Below are 22,460 nucleotides of genomic sequence, written 5' to 3'. Positions count from 1 at the left end.
AACGAGCCGCTCTTACTCGACTTTTATGTCAAATCACGTTTACGCCGTTAATTACGTTTCCAGTTTACATCCCTTATCGATACGTCTTTTACCGTTGACGGACGAGGGCACGCTTATGAGAAATTCGGATCGTCGAGAGAAATGATTTATCACGAAATTGTCACTTCCGTGCTCGATGATCGGTACACGTGCGTTAATAGAGTTTCATGACACTTTTCTGAATCAAATTTGGACGCGGGCGCGGCCGTGGCCGCGCGCCCAAGTTCAGCAGGCACGGAGATGCGATATCGGTAGCCATATTGGTTCATAGGAAACAGACCGAAAGCAATCGAGAGAATTTAGAATTTGCAACCGATAATAGATAGGTGTAGTTTGTTTATAAAGTTAAAGAATCAATCGAGTGGAATGGATCTCGATAGTGTTCCTAGAAGACATTGCTAACCGTTCGACTTCGATCGAGATGGCCGGTGACAAGCACGTCCCTTGTCCAGAATTTCAATTCTCGGTAAATTAATACGTATACGCGTCTTCGCTCGTCTCGACTCACCATGTCTTTTAACGACAGATTCGTTATAACGTTTGTTACTTTTCACGCGCGATTGTATCGTCTTTTGATTAGAAATGACCGCAAAATTAATCACGTACAGAATAGAGATATTAGTTTGCCAATAACCTTTCCAATGTTATAACCGTTCCTGATAAACGATTTGGCTTCTAGACAACAGCTTGTTATATCTGCAATGGGTACTACGGCCCGTGTTTCGAAGAGCCAGTTTGTGCAACTTGTCACGCATTTTTATTCCCCAATGATATTGGATTATTTCAAGTTCCAATATTTAGCGAGGTAAATATTACGAAGCAGTCCAACTCTTATACAAAGATATTCGCATGCCGCGATTGTTGGCAATAAAAAATCTAGATTTCCGATTCAAAATCGATTACAGAAAACGGACGACGAGGATTCTGGAAACGACGAACCGACTGACCTATATTACAATCACGAACGAAGGACGAGCCAGCAACAACAAAATTCTCCGCAGAATGTGAATTCCAATAGCCAGAACGCATCCATCAACAACGTCAATAGTTTTTCAAACGCCGAATCGTACAGAGTCGATTATGGACAGAATTTGGAACACGTGCAACAATATCAGCACTGTCAGGATAACTGTAGGCAGTACGAGCAAGAAGTCGGAGAACCGTCTAGACCTTATAATTTGTCGGACAGATTAGAAATGTTGACGAATCATAAGCATATAGAGCACGAGCCCATCAACGAACCCGGTCTCGTAGAAAGCTTACCACCGGAGGTCCTTTTGGCTGTTTTCTCCCATCTAGACGACGTAAGTCTTTGGTCGGCTGCAAACGTCTGTCGCAGATGGTGCGGCCTGTTGTCGACGCACGTAACGGCTCAACAATGGCAGCAACACGTAAAAATGCGTTGGCCGTTGTATAGACCCATTGGATGCGTTAAAAATTGGTACAAAGTGTACGATCAGCTTGCTTCTTCTGCGCCGTGTAGAACGTGTTTGGCCCAAACGTCGTTACGAACGAGAGCCCCGAGAATGGAAGAATATTACTGGAGGCGAAATAGACTGCTCAGCGAACTGAAAAGCTTAAGAATGGATCCTCCAGAAGGTATAGAAGCTACGCCTTTGGATCAAATGTGTTGTCATTGGCAGGCTACGATTACCGGACCCGTGGGTAGTCCGTACGAGGGTGGATTGTTTTATTTGTATTTACAAGTACCATATAGGTACATAGAAAGAGGTTGTCATTATAATATCTCCCTTTTCGATAACACGAAATAGAGGTTAATTGTAATTTTAGTTATCCGATGTGTCCGCCCGTCGTAAGATTTCTCACAAAGATCTTACATCCGAATGTTTCGAGACACGGAGACGTTGGCATAGACTCTATACATCACAATTGGTCCTTGGCTCTTACTATATCGAAGGTGCTTATAAGCGTGCAAAGTTTACTCACGGATCCATATTGCCAGGTAAACCTTACGATCCGATTTTTCAATGATAATAATGATGACAAGAACACAACGACAGTCGTTGACGAAACGCGTTTTGTCTTTAGGTATGTATGGAGCCAGAATTAGGGGAAATGTATATGAACGACCGTGAAAGATTCGAAGAAGTAGCCAGAGCGTGGACGTGGAGGTACGCGATGCACGACGTTATAACGCCATCTTAGTATATCAAAGAATAAAATATTATCTACATTGTCATTGGTAAAAGGTACGTAACGAAGCGTATTCGGAAAACGATCTATCTAAGTGTTAGTAGACAATTCAATGAATTATATATTACCACCGAGAGATGTACATAAATTAAAAAGAAACGATACGACTGTATGTGTTGGTGATTATACATGGGAATTCAGATTCGGACGAAAGTAATGTAATACGTAAAAAAGAGGAAGAGTTTTTTGCAAACATTTAAGATTCATCCTTCGATCTTTTACCGTCGTTCCCCGTCGAATCTTCCGATGGACGGACGGCGTTTTGGAAGCATAGACGTAGTTTCCAAATCTTTTGGCGTATCGTGATCGTTACATATTTTCACGATGTAATTCGACAAATTTTGCCTAATAAGTTTTGAAAAGTAGCGAGTTATCATTCTCGGTACCTCAAATACCCTAAAAGTTTACACTCGAGAAAATATTCTTCTCTAGACCGACGGATCATCGATCGAGAGATCGTACGTCGACGAAACGTGCTACTCTCAAGAGGATTCTCCATTTTACTCCGGCAACCTGAAAAGAACGATCTCGATGGCATCTCTACGACTGACCAAAACCACGGAACAAAAATCGCACAGCCGTTGGCTGGATCCTTCGCCGAACACCCAGCTAGAGTCGAAAGTTGGAAGGATCGACGCTAGCTACCCCTTTATCGCTCCCTCTCTCTCCCTTCCCCATTCCCTTGATATCTTTTCATTTTCCTAGTCATAAACCAACAGCCGACGTTCCTAAGGTCAGTGGTGCGTTTCACGAGCAGATCCGAGTGCAACGGCATAATTAGTGAAGGATTCTTAGGGAGTCCCTCTCTCTCTCTCTCTTGCTCTTTCGCTAGCTAAACTCGAGCATCTTCCTCTTTCGGTAAAGCGGACGATAGTCTCGAGAAGATCGAACCGAGAGAGCTCTAGCCCGAGTCAAGGTGGGTGGTCCGCGCACGGAGCCTGCGGGCTCTCTCTCTCCCTACCTCGAATACCTTCTTCTCCGTCGTACACACGGGGGTCCTCCTGCCGTTCTTGGCTACGTGTGTGGCCGACACCAGCATCCTTCTCTTTCTTGCTCCCTTTTCTTCTGCCTACCACCTATCTTCTTTCCTTCCTTTTCCGCCCTCTCTCTCGCACAAACGCACACTAGCGCGCGCTACCCCGATCCTCTCCGGTGTGTGCGTGCGTGCGTGCGTGCGTGCGCGTGCGCGCGCGCTGTGCGAGGGGGAGAGAGAGAGAGTCCTCTACCAAACGCACCGAGAGCAGCAATACCTTACCTGCTTACGAAGGTCCTTCGTCGCGTTGGAGGAGGCCGACGAAAAACGAACGAACGCCATGAATTTTACGATACGATACGTAAGCTCTCAAGAGCTTAGAGAAACTTTCGAATCTGTTCGTTCGTCTCGCTCGCAAAAATCGTGAAAGAGGGCGGCCGAGTCACGATACTCTCTCTCTCTCTCTCTCCCGGATTCGTTCTCGTAAATTTCCAAGTACCGCGTTGCTAGAAAAGAGACACTCGCGTCTGCATTGTCATCGCAAATAATAACAACGAGTTTGCGGTAGAGAAAGATGAGAAAATGGAAATGTCGATTGGAAGGTAGCTCTAGGGCAAAAGAAAGGTATGTTCGAATCTTAGAAATCCCTGGACCATATTACTTCCACGCTAATTACTTCCACGTCTCGTAAATATCGTTTACTCTCGATAATTATAGCGCCGGCGGGCGAGGTTCGTGCAAAATATCTCCCTCGTAAATATCGGTCTTACTCTTAATTATAATCGCGAGAGCGCTCGTTAACGAGCCGAGCTCTAGCAACGATATTATACTTTATCGTCCGTTTGTTGGAGCAGTTCGAAAACTTCTTTAATCGCAGAGAGTGGTCGGCGCTGCGCTACCGGGAGGACCGTTTCGCGTCGTTTTCGTTCGAGAAACACACCAAAGTATCGCGATGATGTGTTCAGGTAGAGCTTACACCAGCTATACGATATCCAAGTCTGCTAAAAGAAACCAACGTGTGTGGCCAAGTGGTCGAGAGCACCACGCTGGATCCGTATAGTTGGTCCACAATAACAGCTGATGCTCAATAGAAACCCATAGCCCTTCACCTCCGAGTCTCCTCCGCTCTCGATCTCCTTCCTTTCTCCCCTACCTCTTTCTCTTTCTCTTCCTCTTCCTCCTTCCTCGGCATTAAGCACTGCTCTTCGCACTCTCTTATTTTCTTATACACCCTCGTACTCGTCCAAGGTGAGTGCTCTGCCAGACTCTCTATACGTATCCTACTTTTTTTCTATGTCGACCTACCGAGTTTTTCGCTAGTATTGTGTTCCCCCCCCCCCCCCCGGAGTCTTAAAGGAGGGGATAGTTTTGAAAGTTTATATCCAAAGAGTCGTTATGCGAGCATTGTTACGATTCTTCTCGATCATCTCGGTTTAAAGAATGAGGTACGCGATCGTTAGATAATAATCGTCTTCGTCGTGCACCTGTCCGATATCGAGTGGCTACTTGTGATCTTTTATTTTGTCCCTTCGCTAACTGCCTGCTTGCCTGCCTGCCTGCCTACCCGCCTGCCTTCCTTTCGAGCAACGCATCGACACACGGTGGTAGGAAATATGTTTATTGTTTTAATTAAATACTCTCGATTGTCCATTGGTAGAAGAAAATGATGCGATGATAGTCGTACAATAATTAAAAGTAATTACAATAGATAAAAATAATTTACAGTCGTTGTACCTTCGTTGCATTCTCGTCGCCCGTTACAAATCTTTTTGATAACGCGGCTCGATATTTTGTTAGTTTTCATTTTTCGAGGGAGTCTTAGACAAAGTAGCATCGGAAAAGTTCTTTTTTCTTATTTTCATTGATAACCAGTATCGACATCTCCCATTTTACTTTTAACGCGACTCCTCTTTACGCAATCACCCTCGATAATCTGAATGTTCTCGTCAACTTCTTCATCGTTCGCGTTATGAGTGAAACAAAGATAGGAAGAAACGAAGAAGATAAGTATTTCCGCCCTTACGGATTATTTCGAAACGCATACGTGTAGCTTGGTAACTCGCGCTTATTTTCACATAATGAACGTACGATATCGTATTTCGATGATTCCTTTGATTCTGACGAGCGTGTACGCTCGTCCTATGTATCGATTGACAGATGTTTCGAACGTAATAAAATACGGTGGGATACGTCGTCGATGAGAAAGTTAGGTGAGCGCTGAATAACGAAAAGAAAAAAATCGAATAGAAAAGTCTTTCGCATCCTCCAAAAGGGAAGAATGACTTTTGCGATTGCGATCAACGTTCGGTCGTGCTTTGTCATAAATTAAGAATAATAATAATAATAATACTTATAACGCAACAATATTAAAAACAAATATCCCTATCCGTTACTCTATAATACATAATCAATGTACAACGCAAAACGGTCTCCTTGCTCCTTTCGCTCGGTCAGTTTCTTTGCAGAATTTTTTGGAACACGCGGTTGGTTTCTATCGGAAATCTTTGCGTCTTTAACGCAAAGCGCAGTCTTCGATAAGGATCCTCGGGGACAAAAGCGGCAGCTTTATCTCTGGCGGTCCTCTTCCTGGACCGCGTTCCGGTCCGGCGCTTATTCGTAAACATTCCTAGAAAAATGCTCTTTGGTCGTTCACTCGCGGAATACTGTACTTTTATTTGGACATTTCGTCTTGCCACTGGGTGATGCTCGGCATCAGTCTGAAAAATATAGAACGTAGAGTAGTAGAATTTCCGTCTCTTGTTCTTTTCTTTTTTCAGCATCTCGACGTCGTTAACCTCAAAGTTTCGTTGGCCTTCGACGGCGCACCTGTCGTTCCGCGATCACCGTTTTACGTTGATTCGCATTCGGGTTTTTCATGAAAATTTGAAAACAACCGAAACGAACCAGTCGCGCGCGACTACCTACTATTAAAACTCGTTAGAAAATAAGTATGGATTACCTTGGCTCGCAAAAAGGAGCAAAGCGACGGACATCGCCAACGTCGTTCCGTCGACGAAAGGACGAACGGTCGTGGCCGCGGCCGCGGCCGCGGCCGCCTCGTTCCCAAGAACGTTCGTCTCCGTTCGGACGATCTCGTTCGTCCTGGTCTCGTCGACGACTTTTTTTACTTGGCGATAATCGTGATGAATCCTTCCGAAGCACAACGTATTCATATTACGATGGATCCCCTTGCAATCGTACTCCTCGGACCCGTCGCAGAGACAGGTACTGAGCTTCGCCGCCTTTTCTTGTCGCGTCAATATGTTGATAGAGTTTCTACATCTAGACACGAGAGAACGAATCTGTTTCATATGAATATTTTCGATCGGTCGGAATAATATCGTCCAAATGATATTCCTAATCGGTCCTTCTTTCTCTTATCGTCTCTATTGGATCGAATCGAAAGATACGTACCGATGGGTGCACTTCTTTCCGTGGAACATGCTCTTGCAAAATTTGTTGTAATACGATAAAGCCGTTTGACAGAGCGCGTCCGCGTTGCATATCCAAGTGGCTATCCTGCAGGATACCCTCGTCCTGTTCATAGCCGTCGTCACCGACGATCTACAAATCTCGACTCTCTGCTTCGATTGTTGACAGAGCTCGTCGTCTCGCGTGCATTGACACTGAAAAAGATTTTCCACCGTTATATACTTGGATTAATAGAAAGATTTACGTTACTCTTCCCTATTCTCACCGTCATGAGCTCCTTTCCCTCGTCGGTACTGGTCAAAGCGATGAGCGCGTGCTGACAAGCGTCGGAGCAATTGTCACCTTGCAAAACGGAGGCGCAACCGGTGACGTAGTGTTGGAGAGCCATTCCACATCCGGTTCTATAAGCGCACCTAAGCCTCGCGTCCTCGCAACGCACGGAAGTGGATCTTGTGCCGGCTAGCATCGTCGTTAGTAACAGCATCGAGAGCAGGACGACGTCCAACCGATGCACCCCACGAGACATCCTGAAGCGAAGAAACGAGACGGTACAGCGCGATCCATCGAATCGTCTCTGATCGTTCTCCTCTACTCTCGCTCGAAGGTTCGACCGACGCTCGAGGACTCGCGAGCGTTACGAGAGATCGCTCGCCGATCGAGTTCGACGACTCGCCCGACCCGATTTTTATTCGTTTGCATCACGCGTGTTTCGCTTGCCGCCTCCAAGTAATCCGATCGAGTCTCTTTGGACTTTGATATTCCCGAGTATATTTTCAGCTCGTTGTTTCAAGTACGGAATACAAAAGACGCTTAAGTAGGTTCTTCCGTTGCGAGCGAGAGAACGCGCGTCCCTCGACGTGCGAGGAACCAATTATCGTTCGAGTCGAACCGGTCGCATCTTGAACGGTAACCGTTGAATTTCCTCGCCTCGAGTATTACGAATCGTACGGATTTCTTTCGATCGTTTTTCCTTCCCTTTTTCTTCTCCATTCCGTTGGATAATCTACGATCCGGAACGTCGTGTCTCCCCGGCCTTGCGACAATAAGGAAAACGAATACGCTTTCACGTAGGTGTCGATGGTCTTGTATCCGTCGAGCCCGAGGAAATACAATTCCTCCGGTACCTAGATACGAGTGGGTGGGAACTTACGAGCGGCTCGCATTATCGAGTGAAAGCTAAATATACGTACGTTTATCTCCCTCTCTCCTTCGCTGCTCTCCACGTTAGCTGGATCGCTCATAGTCGCGATCGTAGCGACTTACATAATTCTCGATAAACCGCTTATGGCTTATCGACTTTACTTTACGATATCGAACTTACTTTATCGGACGCTGACTTCTTTTTGGACGAGCGAACGACCTTTTTGCAACTCGAGCTGCTCGATTGTGTCTTGATGCCTCCCAAAGTGCTTCGGAAAGCCTCTCGGATGATACGAGCGAAGTCTTTATCGTTTCGAACAAGAGAAAGAGAAAGAAGATGTCATCGAGCATTTATTCGGCAACTGGAGCGAGAAACGCGTTCCAAAAAGTGACGACGACTATCGGTACGATGCCATGCGACGCGGAAGAAGGCTTTAATCGTCGGAAGGTGTCGGAGGAAGAAGAACCTTTTTATAAGCGAGGCGCAATTTGCGCTTCGTCGCGTCGGGAACGCGCGAGAGAAAGGAGACGTGACAAAAAGTCCTAACGAGATCTTCGTTCGAGTGACACAGCCGGGCGAAGAAAGCCCGGTTTATTTTAAGAATGTCGCGGAATGCAAATTTACGCGGCGAGATCTTCTCTTCTCGCGTCAAAGAAAACGACGAGCTGCGCGAGTTTAAAAATTTGCAAACCATTTACGAGCACGCGTCTCGAGACTAATTTTTCGCAACTTCGATGACATTCGCTTAGCTTCGTGCAGCGAAAGGAGCGAAAGAGAGAATATAAAAGGTTTTCAATCGTGTTACGGTCTTTCGATTGGCGCGCATCGGAGGACTTAGCGGCTCTCGTTCCAACCCGAACGCGACCCACGAATATCGCGCGAGGTCTGAACGGACCGCGGCAACTCTAGCTCGGCGATCCATCGAGTGACTGAGCGTGCAGTCAAAGCCATCGGTGCATTGCGATGCAACGTATAAAACTAATATAGAGATAATATACGATATAAATACATGGGGGTACATGGTAGTAGAGCTCGCAAAGCACGCGCTAGCCAGCAGCCGTTCGGTGATGCGCGCTCCTCCGATTCGTTGCCATTACACGATATCCACTACGATATCTACTACGTCCAATGCCTTAGACGTATCTCATTTATCATCCTCGCGTAAGGATTTTTTTTCGATCGATCGAAAACGATATTCGATGGTCTACCACAGCTGCCACACTAGCATCCGCTAGCTCTCGCTCGATCAGGACGGAATTAGTTTTTCGCGAATATTGAAACCCGCCGTCGTCGGATTCGTCGCAATTCCACACTCTTGCCGAGCTACGGTACAAGGAAGCGCTATTAAAAAGACTCGAAATGCGACTTTAAGGGGGAAAAATTAGAAACACGTGTAGCCACGAGCAAAGTAATAACTATAATTAATCTTGTAACGTTCCGAACGTATTCAAGAAAATGGACAGCGAGCTCTTTGTCCGAATCCGTTCGAAGAAACTGATTTCTCTCTTCCTCCTCCACTTTTTTTTTCGTCTCGTTCTCTCTTCGTGCTTCGAGCATCGAAGCGATACCGACTTGGAGAGCGAGCCAAGCGTCTAACGGTCTGAGAACCCTCTCGCAACCTTCGGTTACCGATCCGAATATCGTTTCGTAGAAAAATAACGAAAAATGAGGAAACGTTCTAGCGTCGTCTATCGATCGATCGATCGATCGTTTCTCATCTTCGTTTTTCTACGACCAACGTACCCTACGTACTTCAACGCTTACCGTTCTTACTCGACTACATAGAAAAAATTCCTGTGGCAACTAAAAATATACCGTACTTGGACTCTTCCTTGAAGCTTCCAAGGAGCATGCGAGAAGCTCGGAACACGTGACATACATAACGGATTTCGACTCTGGCTGGCGGCCAGAATTAGAAAAAGAGCGAGCACGTTCTCGAAATCTTTCGAGGGGAAGGAGGTGGCTAGGAACGAACGGAGGAAAAAGAAGACAGACGAGAGAGGTCGAAAGAGAAAGAGAATAAAAACGGGATGCATCGATGCTACTCGAGGAGCCGAGTAAATAATTTATTTCATCGAGTTTCGTTTACGAGACGAGTTAATATTTACGGAATCACTTCGAGGTCTCGCGCTAAGATACACAAGCTCGAGTGTAAACGATCGTAAGAGAGCAACGGGTTACGCAACGACTCGGAAGGACTCGCTTTGCGAATGAGAAGCCCGTTCTCTCGTTTGTTTACGTCTCCGTACGATCACCCCTACGTATTCGATCGATTCGAGCGACGTCGCGGAATGATACTTTTTGATAACGATTTCTTCGATCGAACTTAAATCCTAGCGTAGAGAGTATTAATCTAGGCTCTCTTCTAAAGGACGATGCTACTCTTAAAGCCTTTCTCGAAGAAGAAAGGAGCTGCGGACCTCGAGGAAAATCCACGAAATAAAGTTCGAAGGACGATCGTGCGATTGCACACATCTTGGAACTTCTTTTCGAACGGACGTCGGTTGCCTCGGAGGTCTAAAAAAGAGGGTGGAAAGAGGGCACCCGTGAAACGTCGTAAACGCGTTTGCCAGCTTCAAACTATGCACTACCGGGCAGTAATTTAGGTGCAGCGTGTAGGGTGCAGGATGCAGCGGGCCCACGAACGTGACCGGGCCTCCGAGCATACAGCCCCAAAATGGACCACCAAGACGTTTTAACAGACGCGGCAACGAGGGACAGATGGCCAGCCCCAATAGTCCCCTCTGTGATCGCCAACTCGGAATACTTCCTTTCTTTATATATAGATATGGCTCGTAACTCTCATTAACTCGGTGATCGCCGACTCGAAATTCATAGTTCGAAGAGAATATCGTGATCGAACGTTGCTTCCGGGTAGGAAAGTCGTGACAGTAACGCGATCTGCCAGGCCCTCCTCCAATCCGCCTCTCTAGCGGTTCACAACGCGATGCTTTTACCTTTATTTTTCCGTTCTAAAGAGAGATCGAGCGAGAGTGCGTCGTGGCTAAAGCCCTTATGCTGGAAAATGATAACACGCGAGTTACCGTTTCGTACGTGGACAGGCGCGTCGTAAGAACGCGTTTCCCTTTTACCAGCTGTCGAGCACGACGATGAACGCTCGAGTAACTTTCGACCTTAAAGATGCTGCTTGTATCTCGTTTCGTATATTCTCTCTTCGAACGTTTGAAAAGGCGAAAAACGTTGATAAAATGAGAACGTGAGAGAAACGTCAAATAGATTCTTCGATGTTAGGGTCGTTTCGTCGCGTCCCTCTTTCCTTTTCTAATAATCTCGATGATGTTTCCGAGAGTACAATAGGGCCGAACCCTTCTTGGTCGTTACACGCTAGGTCGTACGTCTACGTCGTGCCTCTCTATCCTATTCCTTAAACTTCTCGACTACGAACGCATCCTGTTTTACCGCGATAACTCTTCCCCCTCTAGTTGGAAGTTTTAAAACAGATAGAAAAGCTGGACGGAGAGGGAGGGAGACAGAAAGGAAGGGAAGGTAGGGAGACTGGTACAGTCCAGGCGAGCCTTCCTAGATCATCCAAGGAAAAAGCTACGTCGAGCTTCTACGTCTTCATAAATTACTCTTCTACTTCACCCGGTTCCTTAGAAACTCGTTTCTCGCCCGTGGTGCTTACGATTTTCTATTCGTCCTCTGCTACGAACGGATGCTATTCGAGGAACCTATTTTTCTTTCTCCCTGTCTCTTCTTTCTTAATTAACCTTTTCTCTCTCTCTCTCTCTCTCTCTCTCTCTCTCTCTCTCTCTCTCTCTCTCTCTCTCTCTCTCTCTCTCTCTCTCTCTCTCTCTCTCTCTCGAGACAACCAACGAAGCTCTCGGTCGAAGAATCACGAGGACTATAATCGCGTAATATCCTACGGAGGATCGTTAGAGCGTTTCGTATTTAAACGCTCGCGATTTACATCGAGATCGTATCGCGACGGGAGAGAAAGAAACGTCGAGGTTTCCGATAGGACATCGGTTTTCGCTTCCATTGCCTCCGGAGAGTCTCTCTCACGGTTCAACGAGTCGTCATTAACGAGTGCTGCTCTTTCTACCCGTCTCTTTCGAAAGATCCTCGACATTTTGTACTCGTAAAAGAGGAAAATGGCAAGAAATATTTTCATTCTCTTGAAAGAAAAATTCTCACAATCCACGTTCTCGCATTCGTCCTGGGATCGTTCTAGGACCCGATGATTTTTCGATGATTCGCACGAATACGACGAATGATCGTTGTTGATCGTTAAGAAAGAGGTTTCAGCTCGAGTCACGATCGAGTCAATGCCACGCGAGTTCATTAGCACAGGGACACATAAATCTATGGCACGAAGTGTCTTCGGCGCTAATGAGCAGACACTGCCAATTTCATCTTCCTATTACCTTCTTCCAACCGCCTGAAAGAAAAGAGGGAGGATGGCGTGTGTCTCTTTTATCGTGTCCGTCTATACGGCGAACTTGTGGTCGCGCGTGTACCTGTGTCCGTGCGTTTACACGTAGAGAGAAAGGACGATGGACGTACTGCTCTCGGGGGCAGGTGATTTTCAACATCGTCGATGCTCAAAGCGCAAGAACCAAGAAGGGAGGGAAAAGTCATCGTCCTTTCGTTATCATTCGTTTCGTACCAAGATCCGCGAGTAAAAATTCTACGATATTTTTAACTGCCCGAGTATCGACATTTATATCGTTGATTACGTTGAAAGGTAAGTGTTTCTTAATCGTATTATTTTTATTTCTTCGGAAAAACTCGTTTGCATTAAAAGAGTACGATGACGCGATAAATTTGATTTGAAAGTAGTCCGAACGCACGCCTACCGAGATCCGGTTTACGAAACTCTCTTTATCATTGGCCATAGCTCGTACGCGTTTTTTACACTTTATTATCCGCGATACGATCGCGGTCCCTAATTATGGGCGAGCGCTATGTCGCAATGCAAAATTATATTTACTTTCTACGAACGCTCGAAGTACTTGCTATCGCATATTCGTCTTGATAACCGCTCGGTCAAAGGCAGACCGAAGTCTTACTCAGGCTTTGATCGGGGGAAAAAAGAAAAAGGACACGACTCGACGATAGTTTTAATTTTAGTCTCGATAATCCCTGTTCTTCCTTCTCGTATGAAACGTCGATCATCGAATATCTCTCTCGCTCGCTCTCGTAAACGATAAACGCGCGCGGAGATTTGAAACGAGCGTGGCAAACGGTACGGAGGAGAAAGCACATACGTAAACTAGTTTTTTCAAAATCGTGCCATTACTCCGTGCGTCAAAAAGTGCGATAAGGAGGAAACGATTGAAATGCTCCTTCCTATCGAAGTAAAGATATCAAACTCACGTACCTTTGTATATTCTTTCGACGAAAACTACACGATTATCACATCGTGCTCCCCTCGATGCACTTTCGCACTGGTTCCCCACAATTTCGTCCCCTCTCGTCCTTCGCGTTCGATCGTTGTAATTCTATAAGATATCTTGTTTCTCCGTTTCTCTTTTTCTCTCCATTCTTCGATTTTCTTCCTCCTTCCTCTTTGCCTCTTTTATCTTTCTCGTCTTCGTCCTTCCCTTTTAGTTCGATTTAAACGCGTAACGGAGAGATCGACGCGAAGAAGAAGTTTGAATGCGAAAACATGCGAAAGATAAACGAAAGAACGGAGAGGGGGAGAGAGAGAGAGAGAGATAAAGCTCTATGTATAAATGTGTGCGTGCGTGCGTGCGTGCGTGAGTAGGGAAACAGAGGAGGAAAGAGATCAAAGAAAACAATGACGGATAAACGGAAGTAAAGAGGGAGATAGAGGGAGAAAGGAAGAGGTAACGAGACGTTCGCGCACGGCCGCAGCCTCTGAGTTACTAGATTGAGTTGTGACGGCTTCGAAGCCGAAGGCCTCGTACTCCGCCCTCCTCCCCACTCTGTCCTCCACCCACAGGGGTCCAGGGCACCCCAACCTGCGTTTCTTGGCTGATTGAGACACCAGCCTGCTTCCAACACTACTTCCTTTTCCCTCACCGACATCACCGATTCCTGGCCCCTCGCCCGCGTGCTCGCTCTCTCCCTCCCCCTCTCTCTCTCTCTCTCTCCTTCTCTTTTCTCCTTCTCCATCGACACGACTCCACCCCTACTTTGCTCCTACTCGTCTCCCTCTCCTTCGACGAGCTCGACGGGGCCTCCGAGGGGTCCTGTGACTCTCAACCGAGTTCTTTTCCGAGTTTTATCCCTTTTCCGTTCTCTCGAAGCTGTCGTGCGTCGACTTGAAAAATCGCCTCGTGAAATTAAATCGCGAAATTAATTTAAAAACGAATTGAAAAACGAATCTTTGAAAAGCTTCTGAAACCTTTTGATTCCATCGTCGACGAAAGAGATGGTAAATACAAATTAGTTTTTTTGTCGATACTCGTCGATCTTGAAAAAAGTATTTTCATTGAAAAATTTTCCTTGATAATAACTTTCGCGATGCTCGAAGATTCGATTTTCTAGCGAAAAGAACGTCGGCGAGCTTTTATAAAGACGTTGGTTGCGATGTTGAGAACCTCGACAGCCCTTCTATCTCTTTTTAGTAAGGCGTAGGGCCTTCGCCAGGACAATGGTCCCGAGTGAAGGAAAGCAAAGTAAACTTTAGGTAAGAACTTGGACTTGGAAGTAAGGAGCTCCGAAAGTGATAGGTCTTTGGCCCAGGTAATCTAAGCAAACTATGCCACGCGGCACCCGGCACGCGCTTCTTAAAGCCTAAAATCAAACAATCTTCTTGCGCGTATTTAAATATTCTTTCATAATATCCCGCGAGTCTTTCGGTACGCACACGCTCGTGCGCGTGCATTATATAAGTCTCGAAATTTTTGATCCGTTAGGTTTTATCTATATTAATGGAAATCGAAGAAAGAAAAAGTGCTCGAGGACTATTGACGATCGACGTGATTTATCGTAGATACATCTAAACGGATACGTACAAACGAGTAGGTATATCCGGTAATCTCTGCTATCATCGTAGATCTTTATACAAGAGGGAATCCCGTAGTTTTATCTGGATCCTTAAAAGCATCCCTTTAGGTTCGACGTGCCTCGTCGCAATTGTTCAAATCACGACGATCAACGATCGCAAGAACGAAGGATCTCGAGAGATCCGACTGTACTCGTGAGCCAGACACGGGGAAACATGCATGCGATCGTTATTCTCCGAAGATCGTTTAGCTTCGCCGTAAGAGCTTCTCATTGGTATTCACGTATAAGCCGCTTGTTATGCGTGCGACCCTAACAAAGTTAAATAGGCGCTGACATCGCGCGAGCGATCGGCATTCTGGTACTTTTCCCATCGGAACACATGCATATGCATGTGTACACGTTCGTGTTGCACGCGAATCGCTTCGAAGAATCTTTTGGCGCCTTCTTCCTTTCGTTTCGTTTTTCTGCTTTCCCTTCGAACGAATAATCAATTAATCCTTCTCATTGTTCTTACGTAAAAAGCGATTGATTGGAAAAATCGTGGCCCTCTTTTAATACGATATAAGAACGCAATAAAACTGGTAGAAGAAGAAGATCTTTTTTCGAGAATGCATACAAACTTTTTAATCTACCGATCGAATCTTCGTGATTTTTGCAAAATCCATACATTTCGTTCGAATCGTGTCTCTTTCCTTACGAGATATTTTTCTTTTTCAGTCAATGGAACAATGTCAATGGGACGTATAAAAAGGTGATGGAAGATAAGAAAAGAGAAAGCGAAGCACGGGTCATGACGTAAAGGCGCAAAGGAAGACTACAGAGAGGCATATTAATTTAGGATCTTTGCATTATCAAGATCGAAGAAAACGAAAGAACGTTCATCGGCTGTTGTCGATTCGAAAAGTTTCGAACGGATATTATCTATGACAATATCGTCACGCGGACGAATTACCTACCTTCCTTTTCTCTTTTTTCCACGGAAGAGGGTACCGGCTTCGTTACGATAGGACTGAATGCAAATGCGAATAAAAGGAAATTTGTACGTACATCGAAACTATGTCGGATCTATTCGAAACGAATCCTAAAACGAAAGAAAATGTTTCCTTTGATTCGATTTTAAACGGGCGATAATAAAAGATATAAGAGAGAGAGAGAGAGAGAGAGAGGGAGAGAAAACAGAGACGAAACAGGTACGAGACAGGGAACACCTCTTGACAAATGCCGTAACACGACGGGAGTTCTTAACGCGTAGCCTCGCTCCTGTCAAGCGAATCTCTCAGCGGGGTGTTCGCTTTTACGAAATCGTGCGTCCTCCGATAGTCTCCTTCTCGGAAAGGAAAAGCATACGTTACGAGATAATCAGCGGCGTTGTTCCCGACCAAAGGGTGATCCGAAGAATATGTGATAATCTTCCTATATGGTTCTCTCTTTTTCTTTCGTCTCTTTCATATTTTTTTCTTTGTTAATTTAGTCGTACGAATTTATCTCAGCATCTACCGAGACACGACCAATTTTTCAAGATACCTTTTATCATTTCCACGAAAAAACAGTTGACCTCTCTCGGTAAATAAAGAAGGATCGATGATTTTCCATCCTCTTTGTTCCTCGCCACGAGATTTCTTCTTTTCTCCCTCTCCTTTCAGAGGAGCCTCGAAAGAAATCCTCCTGCCAAAGAATCGTTGAACCTAAAATCTTCGAGGCACGCCCCATCGACGCCTTCTCGCGGCGTTCTCCAAGGAAAGAGGGGAGAAAAGAGAAAGAAAAGAGACACGAAAGGGAGGGAGAAGGAAAGAGAGAGCGAGAACGCGGTACATCGTCGAAAGAGATCTCGATTCCCTTTTCCTCCCTTCCTCTTTTCTCAACGTTCCGCTCGATCGTTAGTCGCCGGTCCCTCTTCTCCTCCCTCTGGGCCTCTCTCTCTCTCTCTCTCTCTCTCTCTCTCGACGGACCCTCTCGAGAGGATCTCGAGGGCCCTCGTGATTGCTTCATTAAGACGTCAAGAGATACGGCTAGCAAAGTCGCCGCTCGTTATTGCCTTGGCATCGCGCCGCTCGATCACCCTCGAACGTACACACGCTCTTATGTTTTCTTTTACGTATATGTCATCGAGACCAATCGCGGCCTTCGGAGTCTGAAAATCTAAAAGAATAGAAACGGAAACGGGGTCGATCTTACGAATATACTCGTTATTTAATGATATTGCTGACGCGTATCTTCCTGTCGAACAAAGATTTTCTTTCGAAAAACTAGAACGCCGGTCGTTAAGAGAGACGAGAAAGAAAGAAAAACGAGCGACAAGGGATTGGACGAGAGACCGCGATAAATCCTTATTCCTTAATTGCTCGCACCGAATCTCGACTCCATGGAGAGGACCGAGAAGACGAGAAAGATCACTTTCGTGGATGCGACAAATTTCTGCGTCGTTCTTCGCTTCCTTCTTGGAACGCTCTTTCGTTTCCTCGAGCTATCTAAAAGGGAGAAGCATATTGCATTTACCAAACGATTTTTCTTGATCGAAGGTGTTACGTCCTAACGAACGACTCGACGAACACGCTTCGCTTATTACAATCGACGCTTTCTGTCCAGGTTCTTTCTATTTTACGAAAGAATCCGAGAAGACTCGACGAGCCTTTTCTTCTTTCTCCCAACGGAGGAGGAGTAACGAGCTCTCTTGGAAGCTAAGAATCTGTTCTACCTCTTTTCTTCGTAAACGCGTCTTTAAGAACGACAGGAGAGTTGACACAATTGTGCAAATTCACCGTTGGATCTACAAAGGACCGTTATCTCGCAGAAAGCGATTTATTACTTCGAGCAGGAGGTTCGACTCGATAAGAAAAGAAACGTAGCATCCCGAAGGAAAGGAGGTCGAGAGAAAATGCGTGACTCTTCGAGGAAGAGGAGGAGGTGTCAACGATATCATTACGGCCTGAAATACGTTCGATAGGACGATCAACTCGTTTCGAATTAGTCCTTTCTTCCACTCGCTCTCTTTCTCTCGCCCTCTAGTTTCTTGACGAAAGATGGCAGCGGAGATTCGAAAGATATATTCCAAGTCTTAAACTCGAGCTCTCGTTTCTTTTCCTCTCTCTGCCTCTCTCATCGGGCCTCTCGATACGAGCGGCACTAATGAAAGGAGGAATTTTAATTTCGACGTTTACGCGGCTGGCAGATCGTTAACGTTTCTCTCGATAGCCTCGAGACACGCTCGTTCTCGAGTACCTCGCGTCAGGATCCTAATTAGATTTGTACGGCGAAATCAAAGACACCGCACGCTGAACTTTCCCCTATCTCGCCACCTTTACGAACCGATTTTTTTTTTTTTTTCTTATCATTTTCTTCTATCCGCCTAGGTCGGTAGGTTCTTTATTTTTAAAGCACTGCTATTGCCATCTCTCTCTCTCTCTCTCTTTCTCTCCGTAACTACTTGTGTACAACAACGATGTGGCTTAGTCGTAAAACGTAGAAACGTTCCTGTGCATCCTTTTTCCAACGGAAAGAAGCAATCTCTTTAATGACGCAGAACGAACCGAGACGACGAGCCGAAGGATTACGAAACGGTGAGCGTTAAACGACGCTTTTACGTCTTCTTTTCTCGGACCGTAGGAATGGTCGAACGGACGGGAGCGACAGGCAGCCATTGTACGGGGACTCGTCCTTTATGCGTCTCTCGCTTAACGTTTCGCGGCCATAGAAAAAAAAGAACGGATCCGATCGCATGCTGCGAGTTCTGCGAAGAAGATAACTCGCTGATGGGAGCGACGATGGCGATGATCTCGACGATAATTTCGACGGCTACCTTCGAAAGCGAACACGTGGTGCGAGACACGTGCGGGACGAAGCTTCGAGATCTTTCGAACGAATCGCCTTTTCGACGCCTTTCCTTTCTTTCTTCAATTTCCCTAACCGCGAGGGAGAGACATATGTGTGTTTTAAAAAGCACATAATGAGCGCGCTATATATATACACACACAAGCCCGCGCGCATCTTTCATCCTCTCGTTAAATAAACGTCATTTTCCTTGGCAGCACAACGCCACTAAACGGCCACTAAAATGTTGGATTATCCAACGACGAGTCATCCTTTTTAACGAGAATTTATAATTTACCTCGTCAAAATCTTTAACGAATCCCCTTCGAGCGTCCACTTCCTAGTCATTTCTAGCCATCGTATATCCAGAAGCGTCCGAGTACCCCTCGAAATGATGTCGACGAATATCCTTTCATTATTTCCTTTCGTTACGTCATGATATTTCTAAGCTCGTCTTTTCTTAGAACCAATAGAAACATTTTTAAAGGATCCTTTGATCGGCCCGCATTGTGAGAGTTAGAATAGAGCGAATCTGGAAGAGAAATAAGGAGAGAGAGAGAGAGAGAGAGAGAGAGAGAGAGAGAGAGAGAGAGAGAGTCGTTCCTTTCTTACGACTAGAAAAGCACAGCAATGGGCAACGCGTAGCGTGGAAACGCAAAAGGGATTTGACGTCTCTATCTTCGATGCTCCTGGTCTTTCTTCTTCTGCTCTCCTCCTTTTCTCCTTCTTCCTCTCTCTCCCCGCTCTTTCTTTTTACCAGCCCTTCGTGCGGATACTAAGGCTGGTATTCACGCGAGATTTAGCACGGCAAGGATGGATACGGCTAAAGGCCTTCGGGCCTTTTCAACACCCACGGTCCGGACGAGCCGGCCATTTTGAATGTCTGATTTAACCGCATTCGTTGCTCTTATTTGGCGCTTTGTCGAGGGAAGGTAGTTTATTCCGTGACAAGTTTCGCGGCTGCGGGCCAAAGGCGCAGGCACCGCTACGTCGGAAAAAGGAAATTTTTAGTGAGTAAACGAGATATAAGTAAATAATAACATTTCTCGCATGCAAAACGTACGCGAGGAGTCGATCGATCCTCCGATCGCGTCTGGTTCGCGTCGCGGTCGCAATTTCGCTCGATGTTCGAAGGAAGGAAAAGAACGATCTTTCGACGCGGAAGAAGACAATAGATTATTTGTACGATAGGCATCGAATTCAATACGAAACGTAAATTGAAAGGCTCGACTACGCTGTCTTTTATCTCCGATAAAAAAATTCTACCGGAACATTTTTAAGAAATAACAAATACGAAAGAGAAAGAAAGGAGACTCGTTGATCCGACACGCGAGGAGACTCGGAACTCACGATCGAAAGATCGTCGGCTTCGGATTCGCGTTTGTAGTAAGGATCGTAAACAAGGATAGTGGTCGCGAGTAAACAGGATCCGCGTCCAATCGGGACGCCGACACCGCTGCTTAACACATGCGGTGAGAACAGTTCTCTTTCCTTTTACTTTCTCTCTTTGCTTCCTCTCGCGTTCTCCTCTGCCTCCGACAATCGTCTCTTGCCTCTCTCTCTCTCTCTCCTCTTGGGGTTTCGCCTCTTTACGGCAAATACATAAACGGAACCGAGCCGCGTACGCGTACGTGCACACGCATACGTGCACGTTCATCCGACACGGAAAAAGAACAACGAGGACTCGCTCTCGGAGATTCTCGAATCGAGATATCGGCGCCGCTACCCGTGTACTCCTCTACCATTCCCCCCTCCCGTGTATCGGCAGAATCTGCATTTTTTATTCGGCAGCCCTCTTCTCGCGCCATTCCTCCTCCTTGCGTCTCTTTCGCGTCGCGTTTCTCTCCCGCTCATTCGTTTTAACAACGTCGCTCGAATAAAACATTATCTTGGAACGTCCGAAAAGATAACGACGAGCGAATCAAGATCGGTTTAGGAAGTACCGTCTCGGCTCGTTTGACAAACGGAATTGACGCCTCCTCGCTCGTACGCATGCGGGCATCTAATAAATTTATGACGCCTTCCAGTTGCCCGACTGGATCTCATTAAGACGAATGCTCCGACTTTATCGCACCGTTTGCGCCACCGTTTAAGATCATTTTACCTTCGTAACGAGATTTAAAGAGCATCTCGCGCCGGAAGTCGAGAAATCGATATTTTGCCCTTTTATCTCCTCGTTAGCTCGTTGAGAAATGAAAGACGTAGGAAATTTAACGTTCGAAGTTAGACGTGCGAAATTCCTCGTTGTTCGTTCGAGTTTCGTTCGCCACGGAAGAAACGGAAAGATCGACCGATTCCTCGGGCAGGTGTCTCCGGGATTCTAGTCGTCGTTGGTTCGATCGCGGCGGCTGGTAAACTTTCTGCGACAGGTAGACCTTTCTTGCGCGTCCTACTTTAACTTTCGATCGAGTCTTCGTTAAAGGATTTCAGTTTCGCACGTCGTTACTTATCGTTATAATGCCGAATGGACGATAACTCGGTCAATTTATGATACGTTACCGTAATAAAGATGTATCCGTCAGTCTAGAGATGCCGGTACCGAGGCATTCACCGCACCATCTCCGACGATCTTTCTTCTCGCTTCGGAGCGCCTGCTCGGCGTCGAGCCCCTAGATTTCTCCCGCACGATGAACGACGAGCTTTACAACGATCTTCGACGACGCTTTACGTTGGTGTTACGTTAGAATTACGTCTACTAGAGTCGTTTCGTTGAAACTTTGAAAATCGTCTTAATGCAACGCGAGTGTAACGAAATTGTTAGGAATTAAGGGCGAAGGGGCAAAAGAGAAGAAGAAAATTGAAAGATCTGTCGACGAGGAATCGTAGAGCGTCTTTGGAGCGACCTTCGGAGACCGTACCGGAAGATCGGCTTATTAAAAATCTGGAGGACGATGGCACGTTTGTAATTCGAGTAAATACTGTACGAAACGACGAACCTCCGAGATACAATAATAATCAGACAAATCGAAACGGCGTTTCTCTCTCTCTCTCAGTAGCGCATATATCATCGATTCGTTGAGAAAAATTAATATCGATTTTGAAAAACGTGCGACGTACACCAGTACTCGACCTTGCGCGCCTCGAGTAAAAGTTTTCTACGCACACTAGGGTACGGGACAGCGGATATGAAGCACGGCGACCACGAACCGCCATTACTTTCACGATCTTCTCTTTGGCTCGGCTACGCCCGAGGCAGCATCTTAACAACTTAATTTCTGCCGATAGAGAGAGAGAGAGAGAGGGAGAGGCTGGGATGGGGGGAGAGAGGTAGGGAGAGCCGCTTCTTTGCTTCTGTTTTCCTTCCTCCTTCCTTTCTCTTCCTCTCGCTGTCCTCTCTGCCGCAGCGCGTTCTCCCGGCACATTATTTCGCGAAGCAATGCGGGCCAACATCTCGATGGAACGCTTACGAGCAAGAATAATACAAGTTTCTTTCGTCGCTATCCTTTCAACGATCTCCCCGAGTAGTACTTGCGTACCGCTTCGACAAGACGAACGAGAAAGAGACGCAAGGTGCGTCGGTAGAGACTTTCGACGGCAGAAGGGCTAGAACAAGGAGCAACGATTATCGAGCAGCGACTCTGAATCGTTAACCGGTGACTCGTTAAGAGTGATGTATAATAACAAGGGGGAAAAGGCATCTATCGTCGATCATGCAGAATCGGCTCGTATTCGAAACGACACGTCGCTCGACGACTGTACGAAGAAATTACATCGACGATTTGACGAACCGTCCGACTGTATCCCCCCCGCGTAAGCGTCCAAGGTAGCACCGAAGGCTACTTCTTTTTATCGCCCGAGATCCTCGTTCTTTTCGCCGCCGAGTCCAGCCCGCCTCGCTTCTTCTTCTTCTTGCATCTGCTACGGCTCCGTTTCTCCCTCTTCCTCTCCCTCGTCTTTCTCCGTCTTGGCATCCTC

At 46.2% G+C, this 22,460-nt stretch overlaps 2 protein-coding genes and 1 long non-coding RNA gene across 11 annotated transcripts; 1 reads left to right on the top strand and 2 right to left on the bottom strand.

Annotated features, from left to right (window-relative positions):
* The first annotated feature begins 103 nt into the window (after positions 1-103).
* On the top strand, positions 104-15,792 carry LOC127061691 (uncharacterized). 8 transcript variants are annotated; one of them, XR_007780929.1, is made up of 8 exons: positions 110-505; positions 719-844; positions 945-1,756; positions 1,831-2,002; positions 2,089-2,249; positions 2,686-3,169; positions 14,648-14,752; positions 15,456-15,792. XR_007780929.1 is itself a non-coding variant. In XM_050988935.1 (6 exons), the coding sequence occupies exons 1-5, from the start codon at positions 461-463 to the stop codon at positions 2,203-2,205; spliced, it is 1,272 nt and encodes a 423-aa protein (XP_050844892.1). In that variant the 5' UTR covers positions 110-460; the 3' UTR covers positions 2,206-2,249; positions 15,456-15,792. The 8 variants fall into 8 exon arrangements, 5 of the variants coding, with proteins under 5 accessions (XP_050844895.1, XP_050844894.1, XP_050844892.1 ...); XR_007780931.1 differs by lacking the exon at positions 14,648-14,752 and having other exon boundaries at positions 2,686-2,993; XR_007780930.1 differs by lacking the exon at positions 14,648-14,752.
* On the bottom strand, positions 4,559-13,833 carry LOC127061700 (growth arrest-specific protein 1-like). 2 transcript variants are annotated; one of them, XM_050988964.1, is made up of 5 exons: positions 13,144-13,833; positions 6,924-7,185; positions 6,641-6,852; positions 6,186-6,508; positions 4,559-5,943 (listed from the first exon to the last, which is right to left on the bottom strand). In XM_050988964.1, exons 2-5 carry the CDS (start codon positions 7,182-7,184, stop codon positions 5,939-5,941), a joined length of 801 nt encoding a protein of 266 aa, XP_050844921.1. In that variant the 5' UTR covers position 7,185; positions 13,144-13,833; the 3' UTR covers positions 4,559-5,938. The 2 variants fall into 2 exon arrangements, with proteins under 2 accessions (XP_050844921.1, XP_050844920.1); XM_050988963.1 differs by lacking the exon at positions 13,144-13,833 and adding an exon at positions 7,980-8,777.
* LOC127061718 (uncharacterized) lies at positions 13,861-21,775 on the bottom strand. The gene is made up of 2 exons (XR_007780937.1): positions 18,844-21,775; positions 13,861-17,206 (listed from the first exon to the last, which is right to left on the bottom strand). It is a non-coding gene; the product is annotated as an uncharacterized LOC127061718 (long non-coding RNA).
* Between the last annotated feature and the right edge of the window lie 685 nt (positions 21,776-22,460).

Source organism: Vespula vulgaris, chromosome 2 (genome assembly GCF_905475345.1).
Source record: "Vespula vulgaris chromosome 2, iyVesVulg1.1, whole genome shotgun sequence".
NCBI classification, from domain to species: Eukaryota; Metazoa; Arthropoda; class Insecta; order Hymenoptera; family Vespidae; genus Vespula; species Vespula vulgaris.
This window is presented reverse-complemented; position numbering and strand designations above follow the sequence as displayed.